The sequence below is a fragment of the Cucurbita pepo genome, chromosome 14, assembly GCF_057944985.1.
Source record: "Cucurbita pepo subsp. pepo isolate OVF chromosome 14, ASM5794498v1, whole genome shotgun sequence".
In the NCBI taxonomy this organism is placed as follows: Eukaryota; Viridiplantae; Streptophyta; class Magnoliopsida; order Cucurbitales; family Cucurbitaceae; genus Cucurbita; species Cucurbita pepo.
The window spans coordinates 2198885-2223159 of record NC_141811.1 but is presented as its reverse complement, the minus strand read 5'-3'; the positions used below and the strand labels follow the sequence as shown (position 1 = coordinate 2223159).

Sequence of the window (24275 nt, the reverse complement as noted above, 5' to 3'; positions counted from 1 at the left end):
TTTCAATATTGTAAGGGAAAAAGTGGAAAAAAAAATATTGAAATTTCAGAACTTAAAATAAAGCGGTTGAATTCGTTTATTTATTATAATCTAACCTTTTGTGAAAAAAATAAATTTTGATTTGGTTGGTTGTTAATTAGAATATTTAAATAGAAGACGACACTTTTTATTATAATAAATCAAATTAGAGCAGTTGATTAAAAATAATTCAATTATGGCCAGGTACTTATTTTTAGCTGATTTGTTATAAAACTATATAATAAAATAATTGAATTAGAATCAAAGTAGGGAACAGGGAACTTGACAAAGTTCGTTTTTTTTTTTTTTTTAATTTGGATTAAAATAAATGGGGAGGAGAGAGAGAGAGAGAGAGGGAGTTGGTGTGAGGGTAAAATGGTAAATAAGAGATGGCTGGTGCAGGTGAGTAGTTGACAAGTATTTAAAGGGGAAATGAGAAAGCTAAATAAAAAAATTAATTAATTAAGAAGAAAAAAAAGAGAGAGAGAGCGACGCGGCCAATGGTATTTAGAAGGAAAAGCCGCCATCGGATTTTACGCGGCCAATAGTTAGTGTTCTTTCTCAATGGCTTAAGCTTTTCAAATTAATCCAACAAACAATACACATATGTATGTCAAACTTATTATAAGGTCAATGTTTAATGACATTTGGAAATATTATTTTATTCACAGACTTCAATTATTAACTAACACAAATACTCCTATTTTAAAGTTTTAAAAATTATTTTGATTAGCTGAATACTAATAATTAATTAATATACAGATTATAGATACAATACTCGGTCTAAAATCACATCATTATAAACTATTAAATGAGAATATCATCTATGAGATATTTAACCATATGCATCAATTTGAAAGTAACCATTATTAAATAAAGTCGAATAGTGATGTGTCTCGTCTTTTTTTATGTCGGTCAAGTTGTGTATATTACAATAATCCCATATATTACAAGTTCTCTAGGTTTATCAAATTCAACTCAAACTCTTCCCATATATATATTACAATAATCCCAATGACATAAGTTTTGATATCAGAAAATATATTATAATATTTTATTCAATTTGTGTATATATATATATATATATATATATATATATAGTGGAAGACAATGTTTTGATGCGAAAACGCAAATAGAATCGTTCTTTATATTTAAATAATTTGTTCATATATAATATATGGAATTGTAGATACAATGTATTACTTAAAGTCCACGCTATAAATTATTAAGGGAGAACGTCATACATGAAACGTTTTACCGTGTATATAATTTAGATGGATCTTTATAAAATAAAGTTGAGTAATGACATAATAACATACATAGAATTGACCTCCTCATAAGTTATCGTATATTTGTAATTTTAGGAAAAAATTAATTGCTCATATATTTATATCGGCAAAGAATAATCACGGAACGTTAAAAACAAGGTAAAATTGTGGATAAAATTGGAATATTATTTATTTTTACAGTGTAGAGAGAGAAAGGTTGATTGTGATATTACACCAACTCGAAGCTAGGGAGTCGTCGTCAGAAGAGGAGAGACAGAGAGAGAAACCAAAAAAAAAAAAGGAAGCAAAGAGCCACTTTTCTTGCAAATAAAGTTATAAGCGCTCTCTGTTATCAATAACATAGATGTACGGTTTCTTTTTTTTATAATAAAAGAGAGGAAGCTTATCTGTTATGGCTTATATTATTCATCCAAAATTATTTTATGATGTGTTCTGCAATAACAATATTTCAGTAATATTATTCATCCAAAAGTTTAATTTTTTTTTTCAATAATTTTATTTATAATCTAATAGGTAAGATATAGATTAGTATTAAAGAAGATTTATAATCCATCATTCCTTTTTTTTTTTCATTTAAATTATTATATATTATGTTTCATCTTTTCAAAATAAATAAACTTTACCAACAAAAGTGCAATAGACATCTCATCAATTATTTTTCAAAAATGTCTGCGGCTAACATCATGATTTCAAGTCAAAAAAGGTGATGAAATGATAGAAGCTTGACTAATAGTCCGTAGAAATAAAAGTAAATCGATAGAAAGTTATGAAAGTATAGAGAAATGTAATTTTGATAAATATTTGGTAATATGAGGTAGGTCAAATTAATTTTCAAATGAAAGAAATAATGAAAATGGGATGGGATGTGAGTTTGATGTATAATGGGATTTAAATAATAAAGATGTAATTTTAATGAGACGTGAAAATAGGGCTACCAAATGGGACCCTTTTTGGTTGAAAAAATTATTAAGCATGGCTTGGAAAAGTATGCCCTGAGCTTGATTTCTCAACAGAGGTGGTTGGAAATGAAACAATTTTATTTTAAAATCTAAAATAAATAAAAGGTGAAAGAAAATCAATATGATAAAATGAAAAATAAATTTCAAATAGATTAAAAAGGGGGGAAAAAGTTGAAAGCAAAAAAGGAAAAGACAAGATGGTTATTTTAAAAATTACTCATTTAACCATATAAATGAGAGGGTGGTAGGTTTCGATAGGCTACGGCTTGGCCCACCAATTCCACACTGGTCCGGACAAAAGACCATTCGTCGATAACCACGTGGCAGTTATAGCTGTGGGTGAAGTGGACTGGAACTTCTCTCCTCTAGTTTTGTCCTTTTGTGGTCCGGTAATTGCAAACAGCAGTACGTCGTCGTTTTTCATCGTCTGGACATATCGCAACATGTAACTAAACGACATCGTATGCTTTATTTTTATTAATTATTTTACTATTTCTTTTTCTCCTGGAAAGTATATTGTTTCAGATTTTAAGGGGTTAATTAGATGAATATTGAAATCTAAAAGAATCACACTTTTTTAAAGGAAAATATGAGAGACAATGTTTCCCATTTTTAAAAAGTATTTTTAGTACTTTTTTCATTTCTTTTAATTAATGCTAAGAATATTTTTTTATTAGCTAAAAACTATTTTCTACTTCTTTAATATTATTAAATTTGACTTAAATATGAGTTTTGTAGGTTAGGTAACAAACCAAACAAACTATACTCTAAAAATTCAATTAACAAATAATCAACATATTTTAATTTAAAACTTATTAAAATTATATTTACTTCAATAAATAAATTTTTTAAAAAAAAAAAAAAAAAGTGAACGTGTAGAACTGCGCACACTGAATCATCCATTATTATATTATTAAAAAATATTTAATGAAAGACAATATAATATAATACATAAAAAAAATTGAGTCCCCCTCTCCCTAGACTTGAATATAAAGAATTGTTTGTTTTTTTCTTTCCTGTGTCTAATTAATGAAAACCAATATTATTTTATTGGAGACAAAAGAAGGTTGCGAATCCAAACTTTAGTTTAAAATGGACGCAAATCTAAATATAAAATGGAAATCATAATTAAGAATCTCATGAAAAGTATTGTTTATTAGGTACTCCAAATAGAAGAAAAATAAATGGGAATCTCATAATGATTTGAAAGAACGATAGTTTTATTCCCATTTGTGGGAATTAAACAACAAAATTCGTATACAAATTCTCCTCAACTATATGGTTTTAAATTCATCCACGTTAATAGTATAGTTGTTAGAGTTTTATTATTGGATGTAACGTTAAATAAAAAAAAGACAATTGCGGATAATAAACGATGGCTACTTTATTGAATATGTAAATAATTAATCTCATAAAATTGTCGGCATAATTTCACCTGCCATTAACTAATATTTGTATAAATATAATATTTAACCATGAATTTAGTTCAAGAATTTCTAAAACAAAGTGAGTTTATAGTTGATAAAATTATTAAACAATATTTTAATAATTTCCAACCCAAGTTTTTTAATGCGTTTCTTCCTTCTATATAATTAACCTTTTTTTAGAAATAGCGTATGATCTATATTAATTACTCCAACCCACGTGAATCATCAGAAAATAATTTTATTAACTTTATTATTATTATTTTTAGCTTTGTTTTTTTTTTTTATTAAATTATAGAAATTTGTATAGTTTTAATTCCCTCATTTTACGATGAATGAAAATTATGGATTTTAACTTCTTACACCAAAATTTGACTATAAGGAAATATATCCGTATAATTTAAAGTATATTTTAAAAAATAGTAACAGTCAAAATGGTATATATTCTAATATAAGTAATATGCTTTATTTATTCACTACTTTAAGAAAATTCTGTGTGAGAATATGATCAAGAAACCACTATAAATAGAGAAGAGAAATACATTTTGAAATGAGTACTTAAATAGAATTTTATCTATATTGCTATTATGAAAAATACAAAAATAATCTTATCTATTTTGATATAATCTATACATTACTTTTATATTATAGCGTAATTAAAACGTAATTTTTTAAATAGATGTTTGATGTCGTAGAAGGGAAGAACTCAGAAACCTTAAGCTAATAGAAATGGTGATTGCAAGCTGGGCAAACCATATATTATATTAAAGTTAACATTGGAATCATATAATATAAAGTGGGAAAATATAATAAAAACAAGAGGAACATGGAAAACACCGTAGTTATTAATGATTTCACTTTATTCAAGGAGCAATAACAACAACCTAACTGTATTTATATCAATAAATTAAAAATGAATTAACAAAACTTTGGGTTGGTTTAAATGGAGCGGCTTCTTTATATACGCGATTATTAAATAATAAATAAGAATAAAGTATTTGTTAATTATAATTAAATTAAATTAAACAACCGAAAAAGGCGCAGTCTATGATTATATTATATTTTAATGAGTGGTGGACGAGGGGTCGTGTGCTCCACATTTTAAAAAATATTTCAATTAAAACTTTATTAATTAAATAAAGGTAATATAATTTTTTTTATCGTTAATGCAAATACATTAATTGCTATGTTTTATTATGCTTAAATTAAGCAATGAAAAGGCAATTATTGAGAGTATCTAGCAGACTTTGAAGATGAGGAATTCTTAATTTTTAATTTTTAATTTTTTTTTTTTGTCTTATATGCTTAAGTATTTATTAAGATTAAAATAACCATTTATATCATTTAGTTAAAGGTAAGCTACGTACACCATTTTTTAATGGAATTATTTTTTAAAAATTAGTTAATGACTAAGGTTAAATAATATGTGCATTATATTTTGTAGGTTATAAGTACTGAACTTGGTCAAACATTTTATATATATATATATATATATATATATATATATATATATATATATATATATATATATATATATATATATATAAAATGAAGTGAAGCAAGTAGGGCTTTTGAATGGTCCTTACTCCTTCAAGATTCCAAAGGTCAGGCGGACGAAAATAGTCAATCTGGTGGTGCCATTTTCAATTAATTAAAAATGGGTAATCATGATTTTAGAGAAATAAACACACAAATCAATATCTTTTTATCATTCAAATATATGTATATAACTTTTAAAAAACATACATATTATATTTTAAACCTTCTAAAATATCTTTCAATTTTCAAAATGAATATATGTGATGTCCCACATTGGTTGGGATGAAAACAAAACACCGGGGATGAAAACAAAACATCGGGTATGAAATCCTTTCCTTACCAGACAAGAAGCCTTCAGAAAAAGCTTGATAGGAAAAACTCAAAGATGGCAATATCTGGAATCTGAGCCATTATAATATCTATATCTCAAGTGAATGAGATTGAAAGTGAAATTTGTAATCTTTGACAAGTGAGAAAGAGAGAGATATTTGTATAAATGTCTCTATGAAGAGAGGTATAAAGATAGGATAGGATAGGATAGCCTTTAATCCTTTAATCTAGTCAATGATTTATATAGGTTAATGAAACTTTGATAGAATGTAGTAACTCATGTGTGTGTTTATTAATAACAATTTGATGTTTCAGTTTCCATAAAACTGGAAAAAGAGAAAAGAAGACAAGTGCTTCCAGAAAAAGAGAACAGCCAAACAGAGCACATGCATTCATCAGGAGGACAAACACCAAAAAGTGGAGGGCAACAAGAGGCAAAGACAAAGAAAAGGAAGGAGAAAGAAAGGTACCACATTTCCAGTATTGGTTGCACTGTCTATTTTTCAAGTTTTGCAACCACAGCCACTCATCCAATTATCTTTAAACTTATCTTCTTCTCTATCACACAGTTTCTTTGCCACTACACATATATTGTGTTCCTATCAAACAGAATTAATGGGATGAGCTCACTTCATTGTTTTTTTCTGTTCCTCAAACAGCCAAGATTGTTCAAAATCTTGAGGCTTAACATATGATCTGGGTTTGAAATCAAACCCCTTTTCAATTGTTGTATGTATATATTAATCTAAAAGATTCAAAGAGAGTGGAGGCAGATCCACTCCCTCCCCACCAAAACCAAAGAGATTCTTTCTACATAGTGCATTTGTTTTTCACGTTTAGACACTGATAGCCCAACCATCTGTCCAAAATGCAAAAAAAGCATCCAACTTTTTTGTAATCACAGGTCAAACAATTGATTCCCATGCCCCTGCTCCTCCCCCAACCTCGCAGAAGTTTCATATAGTCCAAAAGATTCAAAAGACACAATCAGATTTCCCACAGAACAAGCTCCACTAAAGGTTAAAGCATTAGAGCCTACATCATTATCAGAGAAGGGCATTGTGGTAAAATGCATGTGTAACATGGGCCATATGCATAGTATAGCAGACATGTGTTACCTTGAATGTAGTGAGTTTATGCCAATAATTAAAAAGACAGTTTCATCAACTTGGAAGAGAAAGGTTTGGTAGTTGAAGAAGGAAAAATCCCCCACATGGGTAGGTAGGTGGAAAAGTTTTCCACATGGTGTTATGATGTAAGGTTTGGGTCATATACAAATATTTAATAAATTCTTCAGTCGTAACAGATCACACAAGCATGATACCTCTGGATTTCACTTTCAGAACCTAATTGGCAAGTGGCCATTAAAATATAGCCAAAACCTCGAAGCTCTGATCTGATTTCCTTTGCTGTTGATTTTTATGGGTTTGCAGCCCAGCAGTTAACCTAAATGAAATATCATTACGTGTATGTGTCTGACTCAAAGGTATGCTAGATGGCAAGACATTCAGGAAAGGAAAGACAGGCTTTCTAACAAGCCTGTTTATTTCTACCCTTGTTTTTTTTCCCTTTTCCTTGTCCATTGATGTTGGTTGTCTGTGGTTTTGAATGTTAAGAATGTGTATAAAAGAACAAAAATATTTTAGCCTAAGACTTCAGCATTTTGAATTTATTATTAAGAGGTAGTTGAACATGGAATAATGTAGAAATTTCATGTAAAGGGTCAAATCAACATCTTTAGAAAAAGTACATGTTGATGCTAACCTGGAGAATGACTCAGTTTTTCTGATTTTGGATCTGTGGTTTAATGGCTTCAACAGATAATAAGCTGAAGCATATTGCATGACGAGTGGGCTCCCTACTTCCATTCTAAACGCTCTGACTTTGCTTTACCTGGAAAATACTTCCCATTGAGATATAAAAAGAGAGAAGTACCTTGAGTTAATTTGGAGAAAAGAATGATGTTATATTTAGAAATTTAGCACAAGCATTGAACTGGCGTTGGATTATACGTGTTCGTGGACAAATCAACTCCAACCAAAAAAAAAAAAAAAAAAAAATCTCCAACTGATCTTGTGCTCACTAAAATGTAAAAACAATGAAGACAAAAGGCAGTCCCATATCTTGAAGACACCGAATCATCAATCATCACCGCAACTTTCATTGTCTATAGTTCTGTGTCACAAAATCGTTTCATCATTTCAGAGACCATCCTCCGGGCAAAAGGAATATAGCTCAAAGTATACCTGGAACAGAATAAACCGAGGAAGTCATGGCCGAATCTAGTTTCGATTCAAGATAGGTCTCGCAAGATATAATTGAACACATTTTCATCCAGTGGGAAAGTTTTCATCCTCTAGTTTTAAATGAAATTTGAATCGAATGGAGGAATGCCAATGATAAAGGTAAACGTACCATATGAGTGCACATATCTCACTTATCATTGCAATCACTGTCAAGATCTTATTGTGGATCTGAAAAATGAATAGCAAGGAAACTCATTTAAAAGACTTAAATATGAGGCATTAACTGTTTGCAGAAGTCCATCCCAGGCCGATACATGCTTTGTTTGCTAAAGAAAAACAATGCTAGAACTGTATTTGGAAACCTTGTGGAACAGATGAAGAGGGACCTAATTGGAAACGCCATTAGTACTGTGTTCCACAGATAAATTGAAGAGTGTTCATTGAATATCTCAATGCCTTAGTAATTTAAGTCTGTTTTCCCTTCTAATGTCATATAGTCAGAATCGTTACGTACCCCAAGAGCACATATAAGAGATAGAACAACACATCCCAGGTAAATAGCTGTCGCATAAATACGGACAGAATCAAACATCAGTCTTATTTGTTGCCCAGGTCCAAAGAGGAAAGCTGTGCTGCCAAATAAGATGCAATTTAGAATATCAACACCTCAATGAAAAGGAACAACATAGTGAAAGTACATTAAAAGTTTCCCCCCTCGATTATCTTCCTTTTGTTTGTACACAAATAAACTTCTTCTTGAAAGAATATGAGATCGAAGATAACAAGAAGTATTAGATGCAAGCCAGAATGCCGTGAAAGTGAACAAAAGTGCGCCTCCAAATAATAATTCTTAATTGCCGACACATGTAGAATGTAACAACAACAGCTTTCTAATTTAATTGGTTGTACCTTCCGACGGCTAAAACATTGCCAAATGTAAATAGGACAGCAAATTTGAGTGGCTTAGCAAAAACAAGCAATGACTGCAGAAAGAAGAAAATGTAGCAAACGCATCAAATTTCTTACTTAATAAACACGATTTCAGATAACGAGCAAAATAGAAGTCAATAAAGCTGGGTATGTTCATCTAGAATCATAAAAATCCAAATGGAACTCTAAAGGAAAGAACGTGAGATTAAAAAAAATACAAAATACAAAATTCACTGATGAAGAAAAAAATTCCAGAATGTCAATCGCCTGCAATTTACTATATTATTGACAATTAACTCTAACCCTCGAATTGTCCCATTGTTTACTGATTGTGATAATCCAATAATGAACAAACTTATCGTTTGTGACTCCTGTATTCACTAGTACCCCAGGAGAATGTCTTCACTGCATTAACCCATATAGTTTTAGCTTTCTTCTCAATTCTGCAGCTCGATAACAATTGGATAATATCCTCTTTGAGTGACTTGTCAAGAACCTAGGTGCACTGCATTTTATTGAGTTGAGATTCGCAACACAGCTTACAAAGGACAAACTAACTGGATTTTTAAATCATATATCTCCTATGAATCCCTCCCCTGAATTTATACCATCATGACATAATGTCCACATAAAGAAGTTGACTTCCTTAGGGATTCTTTCCTTCTAGATTGCTGTAGACAACTCCTTTCTCAATACCCATTTCCGGATCAGTTATGTCCTTAGTGGTTGTCATGTTCAAAGAACATCCTCCCATGCTTTACTTATTGTCATTTTCTATTTGGTGAAGCTACAAACACCTTAAAAATCTTGCCAACAGAGATGACTCCCCTACCCAGCGGACTCTATAGAATAAGGTTCTCCTTCAATTTGCCACCTCAATGCCAGTCAATCCCTCTATAAATCATCTCAGTTTTGTAATATTGGACCATGGACTTTGATAACAGTAGTCCCCAACGCTCCCTACTTATAAAACATCCTTGGTATTCTCCCTTATGTACTGGATAGAATCCCATTCCACGATTCATCAAAGTCAGAAAGCCGCCATATCCATTTGATATGATCCTTTTCTATATGGTGAAGCTATAAACAACCTTAAAAATCTTGCCAACAGAGATGACTACTCTACCCAGTAGTCTCTCTAAACACAAGGTTTTCCTTAAATTTGCCAAATCAATGCTAGTGGATGCCACAATAAATCATCTCAGTTTTGTAATATTAGACCATGGACTTTGACAGCAGTAGCACCCAATCCCCCTTACTTGTAAAACATCCACTTACTCTCCCATCGATTCATCAGAGTTGGTAAAAGTCGCCATATCCTTTTGATATTTAATGTCCTACTTTCTTCCTTATACCCAATCAAGAGTCCCCCATTTTCGATTGGTAGAAACAATCTCCCAATTGACCTGGCGACTTAATTTGTCTTTAGTATTCCCTTCTTAAAGGAAATTCCTCAGCTTTCTATCCAAATTCAATTCCGGCTTCCTTCTTTGTTGTGTTTTCCAATTTATTCTGGAAGCCTCAAGGACCAACCAGTGGATAGTTGGATAATATAAATCCTATTAAATTCCAAAATAATAATGGAAATAAAGAAAACCTCCCGTTACCAATCCTACCCAGATCGTAACTTGAGGCTCAAATCCAAAATTATCATCAAAGTTCCCCATATACAGAAGATGCATATGACATAAACACATATGAAATTGCATTAGAAGTAGCGGTAGGTTAAATGTTCATTCATACCAAAATCATGAAAACCACGCCCCCGATCAAGCAGCCTCCAAAACCGTAAAGTCTCTGATCAGCAAAAGACCAAAACAGTATGAAAACCGAACAAAAAGAAAAACTAGAGCAAAAGCCATAAGACTTTCCACAAGCGGAGCTCTGTGGTGGTTGTTTGAAGTACCTGTACAGGAGTTAGGGAGCATAGATCTTCTGAATCTTCATCCAACAAGCTCTGACCACACTCTTCGTCGTCGACAAATACGTCTCGGCTGGAATTCCTCCACATTTTGGAAAAAAATCCAGAAATGGGTGACCTCACGTGGTCTTCAAAGGTGGGTGGCGACGCCGGACCTCCCCTCAGAGGGGTAAATAGTTTGACTTGTGGATCGGCGATTGATCGTCGATAAACTAGACCCACTTGGCGCCACACAAATCATCCAATAAAAGCAAGTTATTGTAAAGGAAATTATTTTAAATGTGTTTGTAGTTATTTATCATCCACACAAAATTGTGAAAAAGTGAAAGAATAATAATTTAAACTAAAATTATGAAAATGAACTAAATAATAACCTGAAGGGGACGTCGGAAGAATTTAAAGAAAGAGCCCCAAATGAAACAGCGAAATCTGAAGGGGCCTTCTTTCGGAGGAATTATGTATAATACAAACTCCGGTGCGAAGCTGCGCAGCAACAGAAGTTGAAGCTGGAGCTGATAGCGAGGGAGTGAGGTGGGTGGGTTAACATGTTGTCTACGCTGCTAGAGGTGATCCGCGCGTCACACGAGAAGGTAGTGCGACTCGAGCGCCTTATAGTGAAGGAGCTCCAAAATGAGCCTGCTTCTGTGCTGCAGAGCCACCTTCTTGCTGGTCCCCTTATGTTATCGTTGCTTTTTGTGCAGGTAGAGGTTCATGAAGACAAGGATAGTGCCAGGAAAGATGAGATTGCGGCACTTGGAGGGCAAACAACTTCAGGAACCAACGTTTTTAGTGCATTTTATGATAGACTGAAACAGGTATTATTTGGCTATACTGATCTGCAACTCCAGGGATTGATGCAAGAATCTCATGTATTTCTCTACAAACTTACTATCTGAATTTCTCTCTACTGAATGCTAGTTGATCGAATACAGATTACAAAAGGCAGAAGCAAATTATACTCATCCTCACCTTGTAATGCTTTTTTAAAACCTAAAATTTTGAGGAATCATGTTCTATTCTGATGCAGTAACCATTAATGTGGATTGAAAAAGATTTGCTTGTTTACCAACCACTAGATATAAATTTAGGATGGATCTTTACAATGAATTTGGTTACAAAATTTGAGTCTAAAAAACAATCGTCATTTGTTATGGCTTTCATGCAGGCAAGATCTAGTAAATAAAAGTGCAGATCCATCTACAGATCGAAGAATCAGGAGTCTGGAGTCCACATATGTCCCACAGATAAACTTCGACAAATCGAACAATGCCGGTGGAACTTGTGTCCGGACTTCCCGAATTACATTTCTTGCAGCATCTATGTCTTCGCTCAGCGGAATGTCGAGACTCAATGTCAAATCAATGTCGCCTGAAATGAGCTTCACTGCTGGGAGGCTGGATGGAAGCTCCTCAAAAGGAATCACCTTCCTCCATCTCGTACTGGACAACTTCTGAGCCAGCACATGCTCTGCATTGGATTCACCAAAAGAAGGCTCACCAAGGGCAACAGTGTTTTCTTCCTTCAGGTACAGTCTTCTTCCAGCTTGTATTCTGGAGGAAGAGTTAATTACCAGTTTACCGTTGATGCCGATTTTATTGTGGGGCCAGTTGCGACCTCTCATGACTGTGAAGTTAATGTCTGAGGTCAATGAAAGGCGATTGTTTAGCTTAGAGTCTCTAGCAACTGTCAAGCACACATCTCCGATAAGAACTCTAGCGGGAGGTTGCCGAAGGGTGAGCCCGATGTGCCTCCCAGTTGAATATAAGAAACGCCACTTTCCTGGGATTAACTCCTGCCAATGCTGTATAGAGAAAGTCCAACATAAGCAGTTAGATGCTTACTCCTTGAACATAGACATAACAGGGGTCATTTTACAGCATATAGTTTGCAGCCCATATGGGATATGTGAACCGAAGATATCAATACAAGTTGCTGTTTTCAGGCAAGGTGATGCGTGTAAATATGTTTATATGCAGATGTTAACATAGATCACCTTTGGTTTTGAATGAGGAGTCAGCATCTCCATCAACTCAATGAAGTGGGAAAGCTTTCTTCGCTTAATCATAGAAAATAAGGAAAAAGAAACACTGGTTAGCAAACCTTCTAAAATTCAAAATGTTCTTAGAGAGAGAGAGAGAGAGAGAGATTAAACAGGAAGATGATGAAGAGATCTATTATGCACAAACCTGAGGTAGGCTGTAAATATATTCCTCCGTAATTCGGACTGCAGTTGAACCAAGGCCCCATCTAATAATTTCCATTGATGGAGCTATCCGCCATCTTGGTCCACACAGGAATGGATGCCTGAGAGCCTCTAGGCAGCTGCAGGAAGGTTCAGTTATTTATTTATTTCGAAAAAGAAACAAACTTCCCATTGAAAAGCTAAAGGTTACACAGAAGAAGAGTTCCAAATGATGACCCAAAGCCATTATCTATCCTTGGTTACAACAAAGCCCTTACCATCTCCTAATGTGTAACTTCCTAAATCCCAACTACTTACCTTATTCTTTTAGAAGGTTTGTTTGCAAGTAACAAGGACAGAAGGTTCCATCCTGCGCCCCAATTTCTATCAAGTATCTGCAAGATAAATGAATCAAAGATCTGCGCATACATTGTGGAAAAGTGATTGCATGAAATTTATAAAATAGATATTTACTTGAAATCCGACATTTCCAGATGATAGTCTATGGTCGAGAACTCGTAACAAATATTCACGCAAGCATGAAGGATCGTGGCCCTATATTTCCACATCAAGTAAACATGGTTACATAATTGAAATAAAACACAAGTACTAAATGTTAAAAGTTCGTCCAGTGGCAGATCTTGCCAATGCAGATTCCTGTGGAAAAGAGGTTCTGGAGTGAAAAAGAAATGCAATTATTCAGATGTTATACCTTTGAGAAAAACAATTTAAACTTTGTGAATATCAATGGGTCCATGAGTTCCTGAAAAACCATCTTTGCCATCATGAACCCCACACATCTACACCGTGAGTGGAAAAAATATCAAGAACACTACCAAGAAGTTATAACAGGAAAACAGAGTCTAAACAGTAATTCCTTTCTCCAACAATACCTCATGTCAAATGCAATCATCATCTGCCGTCGATCCAAGTCATTTTCGGTAGTGTTTTCATTCTCAGCATTTTCATGGAAGTAGGCTGCATTTCCCAAAATTCCAACCTGATAAAAGAAATCCAGGATGATATATAAGATGTTAATCTGTTGGTTCATTTCTTGAACATCAAGTTAGTACATTAATAGGCGTAACTGTTTCATATAACGTTTATTCGTTATCATTTCTTGATTAAGTAAACTAAAGCACATGCACAATTTTTACTGACTATGCAAGAGTAACCAAATCTAAATCACAAACCATACACGCTTGGAACGTCTATTCACAACTTTAATCAGAAAGGACATCATGCCTTACATATTTCAGGAGCTGTAGACTAGTGTAGATACATTCAATTTGATTCATCAATCATCTAGCTCACTAAAAAGTAATAAAGTATTATCCTCAATGTTGCCAGTTAATACCAATGATAGGCCTTATCAGGCTTCGGACTATGGATGTCTGATTTAAATAAGAGATTACTACCACGGTCACAAATAGAAATGATATAAATGGAAGAGAATTAGCCTATTCTACTTGGTATCATACAGAAGAAAGCGTACTTACTTTGACATGTCTATCAACTGGGCTTATGTGAACATTTTCCAACCTCAATTCAGTATGTGCAAGCCCATGGCTGTGCAAGTAATTAACCTGAGGCAAATACAAGGAAGGCATCAAGAACTAGTGTCACTCTCAGTTTTATGGGTACCCAACATTCTATAATTCACCTACTCCAATCAAGAGATCCCTCATCAATACTCGTATGAGCCGTGAGTGGCGTGAAACTGCAGGTCCTCCAGTGGTAGTATCACCAACCTTTCTGACAGACTCTTCATCCAGTGCAAGAGTAGCTTCCAGTGTTGGAAGCCAATCTGACTGTTGAAGCCAATGCCTTAAAGAAAAACTACCATGATGCTACAATTGAAAGCAGAAAGTCTGCATTAACATTACCATCCAAAAATTTCACATGAACGGAACCATCTATAAAAAAAAAAAAAAAAAAAAAAAAAAAAAAAACTGGAAGAAGTCATATAAAGCAATAAAATCTAATAAACAAAGGTCGGTAGTTCCAAACTCTTGGCAGAAAGAGTGCGTCAAATCCTACATTTAGTTCTAGCTGGTACAAAAAATATCTTCATGACACTAGTCGTTCATGAAAGTTGGGTTGGTAGGGTTGCTAAAGGTGATAGTTTCATAGGACTTTAGAATGGCAAAAAAGTTGAATGCTACAACCAATTTGAAGTAAACAAAAATGTATCCAAAAACTTTAAGAAGACCCAACTATGTAATCTAACAACTATGCACACCTACCCCATGGACCAGAGTAAATGAGGAGTGGCCGTTACTCATAAGTGAAGATATGTAACCATGAACTTGCATTGAATAGGAGTGATACATCAGTCTGCGACGAGCCAGTTTCTTTAATACCTAACCACATTATTATGAAACAGAGTCAAGTACAATATCTTATTATTCGTTTGTAAGTCTTTTTACAAGAAAATATGGATAAGAGACAAACTTCTATAGCTCTTTTTCCTCTACGCTGAGCCTGGGTAGTCTTAAGCCTTCGAAGCACGACCTTTGTGTTGTATAAAGGGCTACAGTAAAAGAATCCTAGTGATTAAGACTTGAATTATTTGAAGAATATGAGGTAATAAAACAGAAGTAACTAACCTAAGGCGATTCTTCACAAGTGCTTCAAAAACTATTTCATCCGCCTGCCACATTATTGCACACATGTCAACAACTTGTAAGAGAAAGCGAAAAGTGACATCCTTAAAAAGGAAAAAAAATGTCATACCCGACCTCCAAGGCCAGTGCTGACACAATCGAGAATCTTGAAATCAGACATCTTGAATCTGATGACATGTTCCAATTCCTCCTCCATGGATACCGATAGAGGACCCGGAGCATTGGGCTTTGATTCTGACACAGAAGTATCTTTTCGCATAGATGAACACGGTAATTTTGAACATCGCGCCCAGTTTGAACTGGGATTTTTCCCCACAAATTGCACTTGAAGAGGCCCAATCAGTGTAGTCGACAGATTATCCTTAAAACAAACACCCATCGCCCTTTCAAAAATTGGGTTCGGAGCGTTTCCATGAAGTGACCCCATAGATCACAGCTTCAGCCACTGACAAAGAAAACCCAATTGAGTAAGTCCCGACCTTCAGATTACATAATCACAGTTCTGAAAATGGGATTAAGAAAATTGCCGCCATTAATCAGACGGTGGGAAGACGAAGTCCAATTACGCACAAATATAGCAATCAAAGTTGTCTCATCTTGTTTCCCGACATGCCAGACAGACCATATGAGACGGAAAAGGGAACATTGAGATTGCTTAAATCTTCGGCAAGATAAATAACAAGACATACACAACTTTCAGTTTCAGCAAAAAAGGAAGAATGCATTTATCTGAAGCTATTGAAGCCGATCGCTATAAGGAGAGATTCCAACTTCAGGCGACCGAATCAGTTCAAATTAAAGTAGTTTAGAAACAGAATTCATGCAGAACATCAAAACAACTCTAGAAATACACATTTCCGACTCCAATATACAAGAAGAAGCAGTCTGAGCAGAGAGTAAGAGAAGTGGTGGACTTACCGGAAATGGAGCGAGATGGGTGTGAAGATTCGGGAAGGAAACATCGAAAAATTATATAGAAGAAGAAGAGCGTGAAAGTTGCGTGGAAGGAAGAGTTGAAAACGTTGCTCCATGAGCTTTCCTCGCTCTCAAATATCTGAATCTCTTGTTTGTTTGTCAGACTTTCTCTGCCCATCTTTTTTAACGGTGATCCATTCTTTTTCTGATCACTCCCGCTCTGATGTTTACACGTCACCACTACTTTGGAATTTATTTTCTCTATCTTATCGGTCCCTTCCGGCTTCATGTACAATTGTCTCTACTGGATCCCTATCCTTACTTTCTTCATTATCTTCATATTTCCTAATATTTTATTTTTAGTTAAAATACAAATTTAATGAAGACTTCCAAAAAAAAAAAAAAAAAAACTCTATAAACATTCTTTTATTAAAAATATATTTACATAGTATAATTAATTTTTTCGTGACAATTATAATTACTATTTAATGAATTTTAATCTAATTACTATCCTAAAAATCGATGATTTGATCTTCCATGTCTACGTAACATATACATGGAGATAACCTCTTTTTTTTTTTTTTTTTTTTTTTTTTTTTATAGATAATTTTGAAACCGAAAAAGAGAATTGTGGAAACAAGAAAGTAGAACACCATGGGTCAACATTGAAGTAACTATTAAGATGGACGGTGAGTCAAAAAAAGAATTTACATGAATGAATGCACTAAACCAGAACCCAGCCGATCAATGTGTAGCCTACCCTTTGTTAAGCTTTAAGGTTAATAAAACAGAAGAGTGTGCGTATAAGAACAAACTGAACAACTTTCCTTTTTCCTGTTGGCTGCAGAGAGTGAGTTAGCATCTTTGAGGAGAAACAATGAATGTGATGTGTGTTAAGGTATCCATCCTAATCGCCTAATTCATGAACTTTCGACACTTTCGAGCTTTACATAAACAGGGGACCTTGAATTCATCGGGTTCGTCGGGATCGAACAAATAATCGTACCTGTCCAATCCAAACAACACTATGATTTAGAATCAATCATACTCTATCCAAGAGCGAGCATGTGCACGTGTGCATGTATATGTGTGCGAGAGAGATAGAGACGTTAGCTCTTCGCCAGCGGGGACATTAGCCTTGGCAATGAGCACAATCCGACTTTCTTCGTCCCCCACACTCATGATCCTTGCATAGCAGTTGGGCATACACTGCACAAAGAATTTAGGACACACACAGACGTGAATCCCTCTAAATTCAAGTATTAACCACTTTATAGCAAAAGTTAATTCAGCTAGACTGCAACAACTTACTGAATGGTTGATCAAGCGTGCTATATTTCCTTTGTCGGTGGCATCGACAACTACTTCTTCACTGATCTTAAAAAGCTGTCAGAAATATCACGAGTCGACAACAGTATAAGTTGATATACTGTCATGAAATTAGTGTACAAATACTTGGGGGTGTTTGAATCACAATTTTGTGTAGTAACCAACATTTGTGAGTCTTCAGATTATGTAAAACTGGATAGAACACTTCACATACAAACTTAGGTTTGTGTAATTTATATTTAGTTTGTAAACTCTGGGTAGAGCTTGAAAGGAAGAGTCAACATAAACATACATAGCAGTCTTTTCCTGCCAATCTGTACCGTGCCTCTCTTAGATCGGCAACAGTGCGCCTCACCTGTTCACCACGATATTCAAGAACCTGCAAAAATTTTAAAAAACAAATGGTGAACCTCAGTCCAAACATGCATTAAATAGGATTGTTATCATGATTTTTCGGTGGGAGATGGGAGATTCGAACCTCTTGGTAGGAGCATATGTCTTAACTAGTTAAGCTAAAAGTTTTTCAAGCTTGCAAACATATATCTTTCACCTATCTATTAGTTCTTACAATATGATCTCATTGAGCATGCCAATTCACCTCATAAGGAACACATCCTAACCAGAGAAAAATTCACAAAACAGTACATGGGCATAATCTCATTTAGCATCTAATTTATATGGCTCTATACCATTTCTCCTTCTTGAATGTTTCTACGTGCAAAAAGCCCCCATCCATGTATACCGGATCTACCAAAGCATACCCGATCGTTCTCTGTTCTCTGGAATCACACACCCATATGAGAAAGAAAGTCAGATATCAAACAAGGATACTTTCATTTGTGGAGAGTGAGAAGGAAATTACCTGTAAGTGGTACAATCGATCCCGAAACGAGGAAAAGATCTTTGGTTCCTCTACCATCGGTAACTGTAATGCAACAAGAGTAAATATCATCTTGTTCTAAGCGGAAGAAGGGGGTCGAAGAACTTCAGCATATACTTAAAATGAGGATGAACTTTACGCTGAATGTATTAAGGCTTTGTAATTCTTGTAAAGGATGATGGCATGGCCCCATCACTTTGTGTATAACGGCTTCCTCGACCGTCCTCTAGTAACAAGAAGAGTATAAAGAGCCAATGTCAGTAACTAGAGCAATCTAACAGCAAGGCAGATATGCAGAACATGGAGTACCTTACCTTCTTCACGCTAGTTGATCTTTTATAAACCTGACACCTTGCAGCAGAAAATGGCTGAAGCTCAGAAGTTTCAGATACTTGTTCTATTTCCTTTGTATTAGATGAAATTAATCTTGAACCACCTCTCTTCTTATTCTGAAGAAGGCTTTTAGTAGAAAATACCCCAAGAGAAGTCTGTATGATAAGAACAGTATCCGGATTGGGAGCCCTAACCCATGGTGAAATGATGAAAAATTACACAAAACGTGATCAGAAACCAAGCTTCATGTAGAAACAACATCATCTTTTTCCTACAATCCCAAATAAGAAAGCAATACCTATGATAAGCACAATAAGATACCATTTTTGTGATTTGTCTACCATTTTTCTCCAGGCAGTGCAACTGCAAAAGCACAAGCAATTTGTTGGATTGGACATCCAGTCTTGCTAAAACATTACATGTAAAAAGGCTAACACTTGTGACGCTATGGATTCGAGGAAGGGGGCGGGGGATTATTGTTTGGAATGGACATCTATCAGGAATTGTTTCAAATATTCGTCCAATTTACAAAACAATAGGAGAAACAATTTATAACTTCAAGTACCGACCACAGCACAGATTCCAAAATAGGCGAAACAGTATAGAGGTAGGTAACGATCAGCGCTGAAGCTCGGTCATATGAAGATTGAAGGGGAACATACCATCAATTTACATGTTACAGAAAAACAACAAGTGGCAGGACAATGAAGAGTACCTCCATGCAATAGCCTGCTCTTGATGCACACATAGCATGGTAGTAAGTAGAGCACTTGCAGCATTGCATGCATGAACCGTGAATTTGCTTACAGATAACACAAATCTGGAATTCATGAAGACGAGTATTTAGTGAAGATTAGGAAAAGTAAAGGAAAAAGGGAAATCTTAGCAGGAACCTCTGCAAAGCACAATTGAAAAACTATAGACATCGAACCTTTACAAAAGAATTTGATGGGATGCACAAGATACCAAGAGCAGGTTCCATTTTCTCATCACTGGCAAACGAGACTTCAGGTCGAAACCAAGCACAGGTAACATGGACCCATAATGTGTCGACATCAGTGGGCTTCAACGCACCCCCTATAGTATAAAAATTATCAGCTACAGGGCAATGATTTAATACTGGAAATAAAAATGTACATGATTTGTGCAGGCAGTTAAAAAATCTAATACAAAACTAGTTTGATCCACAAAATGTAGAAAACAAAACCTTTTACTGGACAAAGGCAACATTCCCGCTTAACATCAGGAGTTTCACACACTTTACAGACCCAAGATGTTAAATCCCGAACATTTCTAGCTCCATAGCATTCTTGATGAACTGCTATCTGACATCTGATACATAAGTTCCCACCAAAGCATCATTGATAATATATTTACAGAAACATATTTGTTTTGAACAAAGAGATCTAAGAAAACACGTTATTTCAGTCGGCAGACACTCGGCCTCAAGGGAAAGTATGGGGCTTTTGACCTGAATTATATTGTATTTGAATACAAGTGATGAGAAAAATTGTCTTTTTTTACAATACCTGTTGCATATAATAATCTTGTTGTAGTCCCAATCTTCAACCCATCTACAGACGGCACATCTCTCTGTTGTCCACTTTGCATAAACAGGTTCATATTTCTCTGAGACCGCAAGAACGGTGAAGTTAGTTTGGGTTATCAATACTTGGTAGGCTACCGTAGCACTACACAAACTATTTTACCCAACAAAGAATATTACATCTCAAAAAGAGGGGCAAATGAAAATTCAGGTATACCCTGCAGAAAAGCGAGCAGCTTTTGCCTTCGCTCATTCGTGGAAGACCGTTTAGGGTGCTTGACAGAAACAACACTTGCATGGTACTCAGCTACTTGCAGCATCTGCAGAGTCAAGTAATATAGCATTCGTTTTAATCTATGAAACAAGATTGTTCAGAACTAAGAATGAAAGCACAATGCACCTACTGGTGAATAAAACTAAGCTTGGACAGAATGAAAATTCATTACAACATACCTCACCTTGTGTGAATTAGAAGGATCAAGTATTACTTATTGTACAGGTATTAATCTGTTAACTAAAAGATTATGGTGCCCTGAAAGTCATAGGAGGGTCCATAAGTAATATGCACGAGTGAAATGAAGATCACACTTACCCATTGTTCTAGGGGCAGCATGGAACCTTTTACCCTCACACTCGTCTTCCAATTCCTTGACTTCGATCCAGTATGTCGTTCCCACTCAATAAGTGCTTGTTTCTCCGTCCCACAAGACCCACATTTGCACACAACTCTGCAAAGAAACAGAAAAGGTGAACTTGCATCATGTGAGTAATAATCAATACCACCTCGAGTTCCTTAACACCTCCTCCCCAACGAAGGAAAAAAAGGGACTATAGTGAGTCATGAGCTTACAGGTGAAGGCTCGGAAAATAAATGCCTTCCACATCATTGCAGAGCACAGTAACTTTGTTAGCACGAATCATTCCATCATTACTTGTCTTCCCTCTGTGAGAAAAACTAACAATCATCAGAAGCAGAACCTCCCAACTTCAGTATCGCAGAATTAACACACAAACAAAAGGTTGAACCAAGTAAAAATCATAATCAAAGATATTTTACGAAAGAAAATAAAAGCTACGTTGAGTTACTTGATATTGGGTCGTGATTTCTCTGAGTCGGATAGTTCAAAATCAAATTTTGCTTTGCATGTAGGGCAGAAGTAATCTGTACTTCCCAGATTCTGAAAGAACCAAATTACTTAGTTGTGGGAAGATCAGAGAGAGAGAGAGAGAGAGAGAGAGAAAGGAACAAACCTTGAAGAGGTTGCCCGAAATTTTGTCACACTCTGCGTGCACCCATACTTTACAACCATCACAACGCACCTATCACACAGAAGGTTTGGATGATAAATTAGACTGTCTTCATCTTGAAGTATATGATAAAACTCAAATCCACAATCTGGCAGCATGTTCACGCACCCAACTACCGCTATCCGAATGATTCCAAATCTTCTTGCAAATGCCGCAATAATGCTTTGAATTCGTTAACTGCAAAAAAGTAAAATTCACTTTTAGCACAGAGAACCGCAAGGTATAAGCTTGAATTTAATGGAAAATTGCTGATAGAAAGTTCAAGCCGAAACAAACTCTTCCTACGAACCGTTGTGCATGATTTACATAAAAATTGAGTTCCAGGAGGTGAAGCTTTCATTTTCTTCACCAATTTTATAGCAAGTGTTTGGCCACATCCCTCACAATGCCGTCCATCTTTCTTCTTTGCATACACTTCCTGTATAGAGTAATTAACTTGTTAAAGTACAACCATAGGGGAGCAAGCAAACTCGATTATTCAATGACCAAAGGAGAAGAAGGTTCAAATTTCTTAAACTAATAGCACACAAAGTATAAGCAACAAGTCTTATATGTGTGTGTACCTTAATGCAACAAGTCCGGTTAGGAGGAGAGTGGCAGTGAGGATCCTGGTTAGAAGCAGTAGCTTCCTGAGTCCCTCGAAAAAGAAATTCATGAGCAATCATATTCCCAGCTGCCATATTAATATCTGCAATCAATTTCTCTGTAAACCCACGTTCTGCCAAAAATGCTTCCTCCATTGCAATCTGGAACTCCTTGGGTTTGCATCTATCCAGTTCTGGCTGTCCTTGGAACCTTGTAAATGAAAACTTTGGCTGAGCACCCATGCATAAATGGAAACGTTGTAACAATAATTGAAGAGTGGAGCTATACCTGTCTATAAAATCCATAAATGGAAAAATCATCTCCCGCCTCACCCATGCATAATCCTGCTCATGATCATTCAAATTTCACACATTCTTCCATAAACAGAAACAAAGAAAGAAACTTCTAATTGTTAGCCATACATACCCTTTGATTTTCGGTCCCCGAATATCCAAAGAACATAATGCAAGCTGCATCTGCAACACAAGCCCTCAAAACTAGTTCAGGTGCCTGAGTTATGGGATCAATGACAATGGCAGGCCAAAAGGGTTCCTTCCTCCCTGCCTTTGCCCAAACAATATCACCTGAATAGAAGTCTTCAGGTCCATATAAACCATCCTTCGGTTTAGTTTGCTTTGGACTTCCATCAACTGGGAACTTCTCATCTTTAACAACAGTCTCGTGTAGGGAGGTTAGTGAACTGCGAGAGCTGGAATACTTCCTAAAGTCGAAATTCTTGAACTCCATACCCGCCGGTTCATCCTCCTCCTCTTCGCACAATGCCGGACACTTGACGAACTTGAAACCCAATTTTTCAGGGTTGTGTGTTTTCTTGGGAGTCCCATTACAAATTTTAGGAGTCTTGAAACTGGATTTATCCTTCTTACATTTGAATTCCTCATCGAGACTGTGATCGCGCATGCTAGTCTTGCTGTCTTTCCTCCAATTCTCAATAACAGAATCGTTAAACCGAGAAGGAAGTACCTGAACCCGTCCTCTCGAAGTCCTCACAAGCGGCGGTCGCGGGGCCTCGGCCGGCCTTTTTTTAGCTTCTCTTGCTAATGATTCCCTGCTAGTCGACTTGGGCTCCATTTTCATGGTGGAACAAGACATCTGGGTACTCCAAGACGCTGTAATTCCCTTGTTTTTGGGGCCGAGAATGTCGTGAAGCTTCAGAGGGATTATTCCAGCCGCAACCTCGCCAAGAAGATTGAGTGGGTAATAACCGTTAAGCTTTCTCTTCTTCCTCGCCGCCGAGCTCTCGTCGACTTGACCGACCGAGTCGGCGAGTTTGCACCTTTTCAGATTCGGCATTTGGGATTTCAGATTGCGTTTGATTATCATTTTGTGTGAATGAGTAGCGAATTTCACTTCATAAATCTCCAACCCCTTAATGGCAATTGATGTTTACATTTGTAATAGAAGCCCGACTCGTGAAAGTCGCATAAAACCCTCTTTTCCTCAAATTCGGCGGAGAACAGAGCAATGGAAACAATTGAACAGTGAAAGAGCACTCGAAAATGGCGGGTTGGGGAAGGAAAACCAAAATCAAAGAAGGGAAATTGGTTTGTCCGTAAAGAGAAAAAGAAACCAAATAATCGAATTCCCAGAGCCTGAATGAATGGGGATCTGTTCGACGAAACTCCCCTTTCTCTCTCTCTCTCTCTATAACTGGGTCAGAGCACAGAGCAGAGAGAGAGAGAGAGAGAGAGAGAGGGATAATATTTAATAATAAAAACTTCCCAAATATCATTCTAATTCTAAATAAATTATACTCTGTTTCCTTTTGTGTTCTCAAATGATCCTTCCTACTCAGAAAAACAAAGAGGGCTGGTGACGAACACGATCTATATGAAGAGAGAGAGAAAGAGAAAGAGGAGTTGGCGGCGTTGGATTGTGAATAATGTGATTCAT

The 24275-nt window shown here is 35.6% G+C and overlaps 3 protein-coding genes and 1 long non-coding RNA gene across 9 annotated transcripts; 1 reads left to right on the top strand and 3 right to left on the bottom strand.

Moving 5' to 3' along the window:
• Positions 1-7504: 7504 nt before the first annotated feature.
• On the bottom strand, positions 7505-11171 carry LOC111810534 (uncharacterized). Of its 2 annotated transcripts, XM_087117193.1 has the most exons (8): positions 11031-11171; positions 10642-10877; positions 10479-10532; positions 8715-8788; positions 8320-8437; positions 8168-8191; positions 7975-8033; positions 7505-7805 (listed from the first exon to the last, which is right to left on the bottom strand). In XM_087117193.1, exons 2-8 carry the CDS (start codon positions 10744-10746, stop codon positions 7727-7729), a joined length of 513 nt encoding a protein of 170 aa, XP_086973319.1. In that variant the 5' UTR covers positions 10747-10877; positions 11031-11171; the 3' UTR covers positions 7505-7726. The 2 variants fall into 2 exon arrangements, with proteins under 2 accessions (XP_086973319.1, XP_023553014.2); XM_023697246.2 differs by lacking the exon at positions 8168-8191.
• LOC147789364 (uncharacterized) lies at positions 11094-11844 on the top strand. The gene is made up of 2 exons (XR_015411619.1): positions 11094-11246; positions 11358-11844. It is a non-coding gene; the product is annotated as an uncharacterized LOC147789364 (long non-coding RNA).
• On the bottom strand, positions 11679-16684 carry ORG1 (OBP3-responsive protein 1). 4 transcript variants are annotated; one of them, XM_087117189.1, is made up of 14 exons: positions 16384-16662; positions 15575-15910; positions 15448-15491; positions 15293-15371; positions 15085-15201; positions 14506-14688; positions 14338-14424; positions 13732-13838; positions 13551-13638; positions 13313-13393; positions 13157-13233; positions 12843-12978; positions 12650-12712; positions 11679-12457 (listed from the first exon to the last, which is right to left on the bottom strand). In XM_087117189.1, exons 2-14 carry the CDS (start codon positions 15890-15892, stop codon positions 11798-11800), a joined length of 2040 nt encoding a protein of 679 aa, XP_086973315.1. In that variant the 5' UTR covers positions 15893-15910; positions 16384-16662; the 3' UTR covers positions 11679-11797. The 4 variants fall into 4 exon arrangements, with proteins under 4 accessions (XP_086973315.1, XP_086973316.1, XP_086973317.1 ...); XM_087117190.1 differs by lacking the exon at positions 16384-16662 and adding an exon at positions 16036-16346; XM_087117192.1 differs by having other exon boundaries at positions 12255-12457; positions 12650-12707; positions 16384-16684.
• Positions 16685-17025: 341 nt separating this feature from the next.
• On the bottom strand, positions 17026-24202 carry LOC111810533 (histone-lysine N-methyltransferase ATX4). 2 transcript variants are annotated; one of them, XM_023697245.2, is made up of 23 exons: positions 22788-24191; positions 22650-22705; positions 22340-22571; positions 22066-22194; positions 21885-21953; positions 21720-21788; positions 21555-21646; positions 21319-21411; positions 21061-21196; positions 20686-20788; positions 20452-20551; positions 20130-20254; positions 19854-19999; positions 19638-19742; positions 19221-19285; positions 18904-19111; positions 18729-18815; positions 18572-18634; positions 18399-18488; positions 18002-18088; positions 17692-17766; positions 17489-17589; positions 17026-17386 (listed from the first exon to the last, which is right to left on the bottom strand). In XM_023697245.2, exons 1-23 carry the CDS (start codon positions 23703-23705, stop codon positions 17296-17298), a joined length of 3240 nt encoding a protein of 1079 aa, XP_023553013.2. In that variant the 5' UTR covers positions 23706-24191; the 3' UTR covers positions 17026-17295. The 2 variants fall into 2 exon arrangements, 1 of the variants encoding a protein (XP_023553013.2); XR_015411618.1 differs by lacking the exons at positions 17026-17386; positions 17489-17589; positions 17692-17766; positions 18002-18088; positions 18399-18488 and having other exon boundaries at positions 18899-19111; positions 22788-24202.
• Positions 24203-24275: the final 73 nt, after the last annotated feature.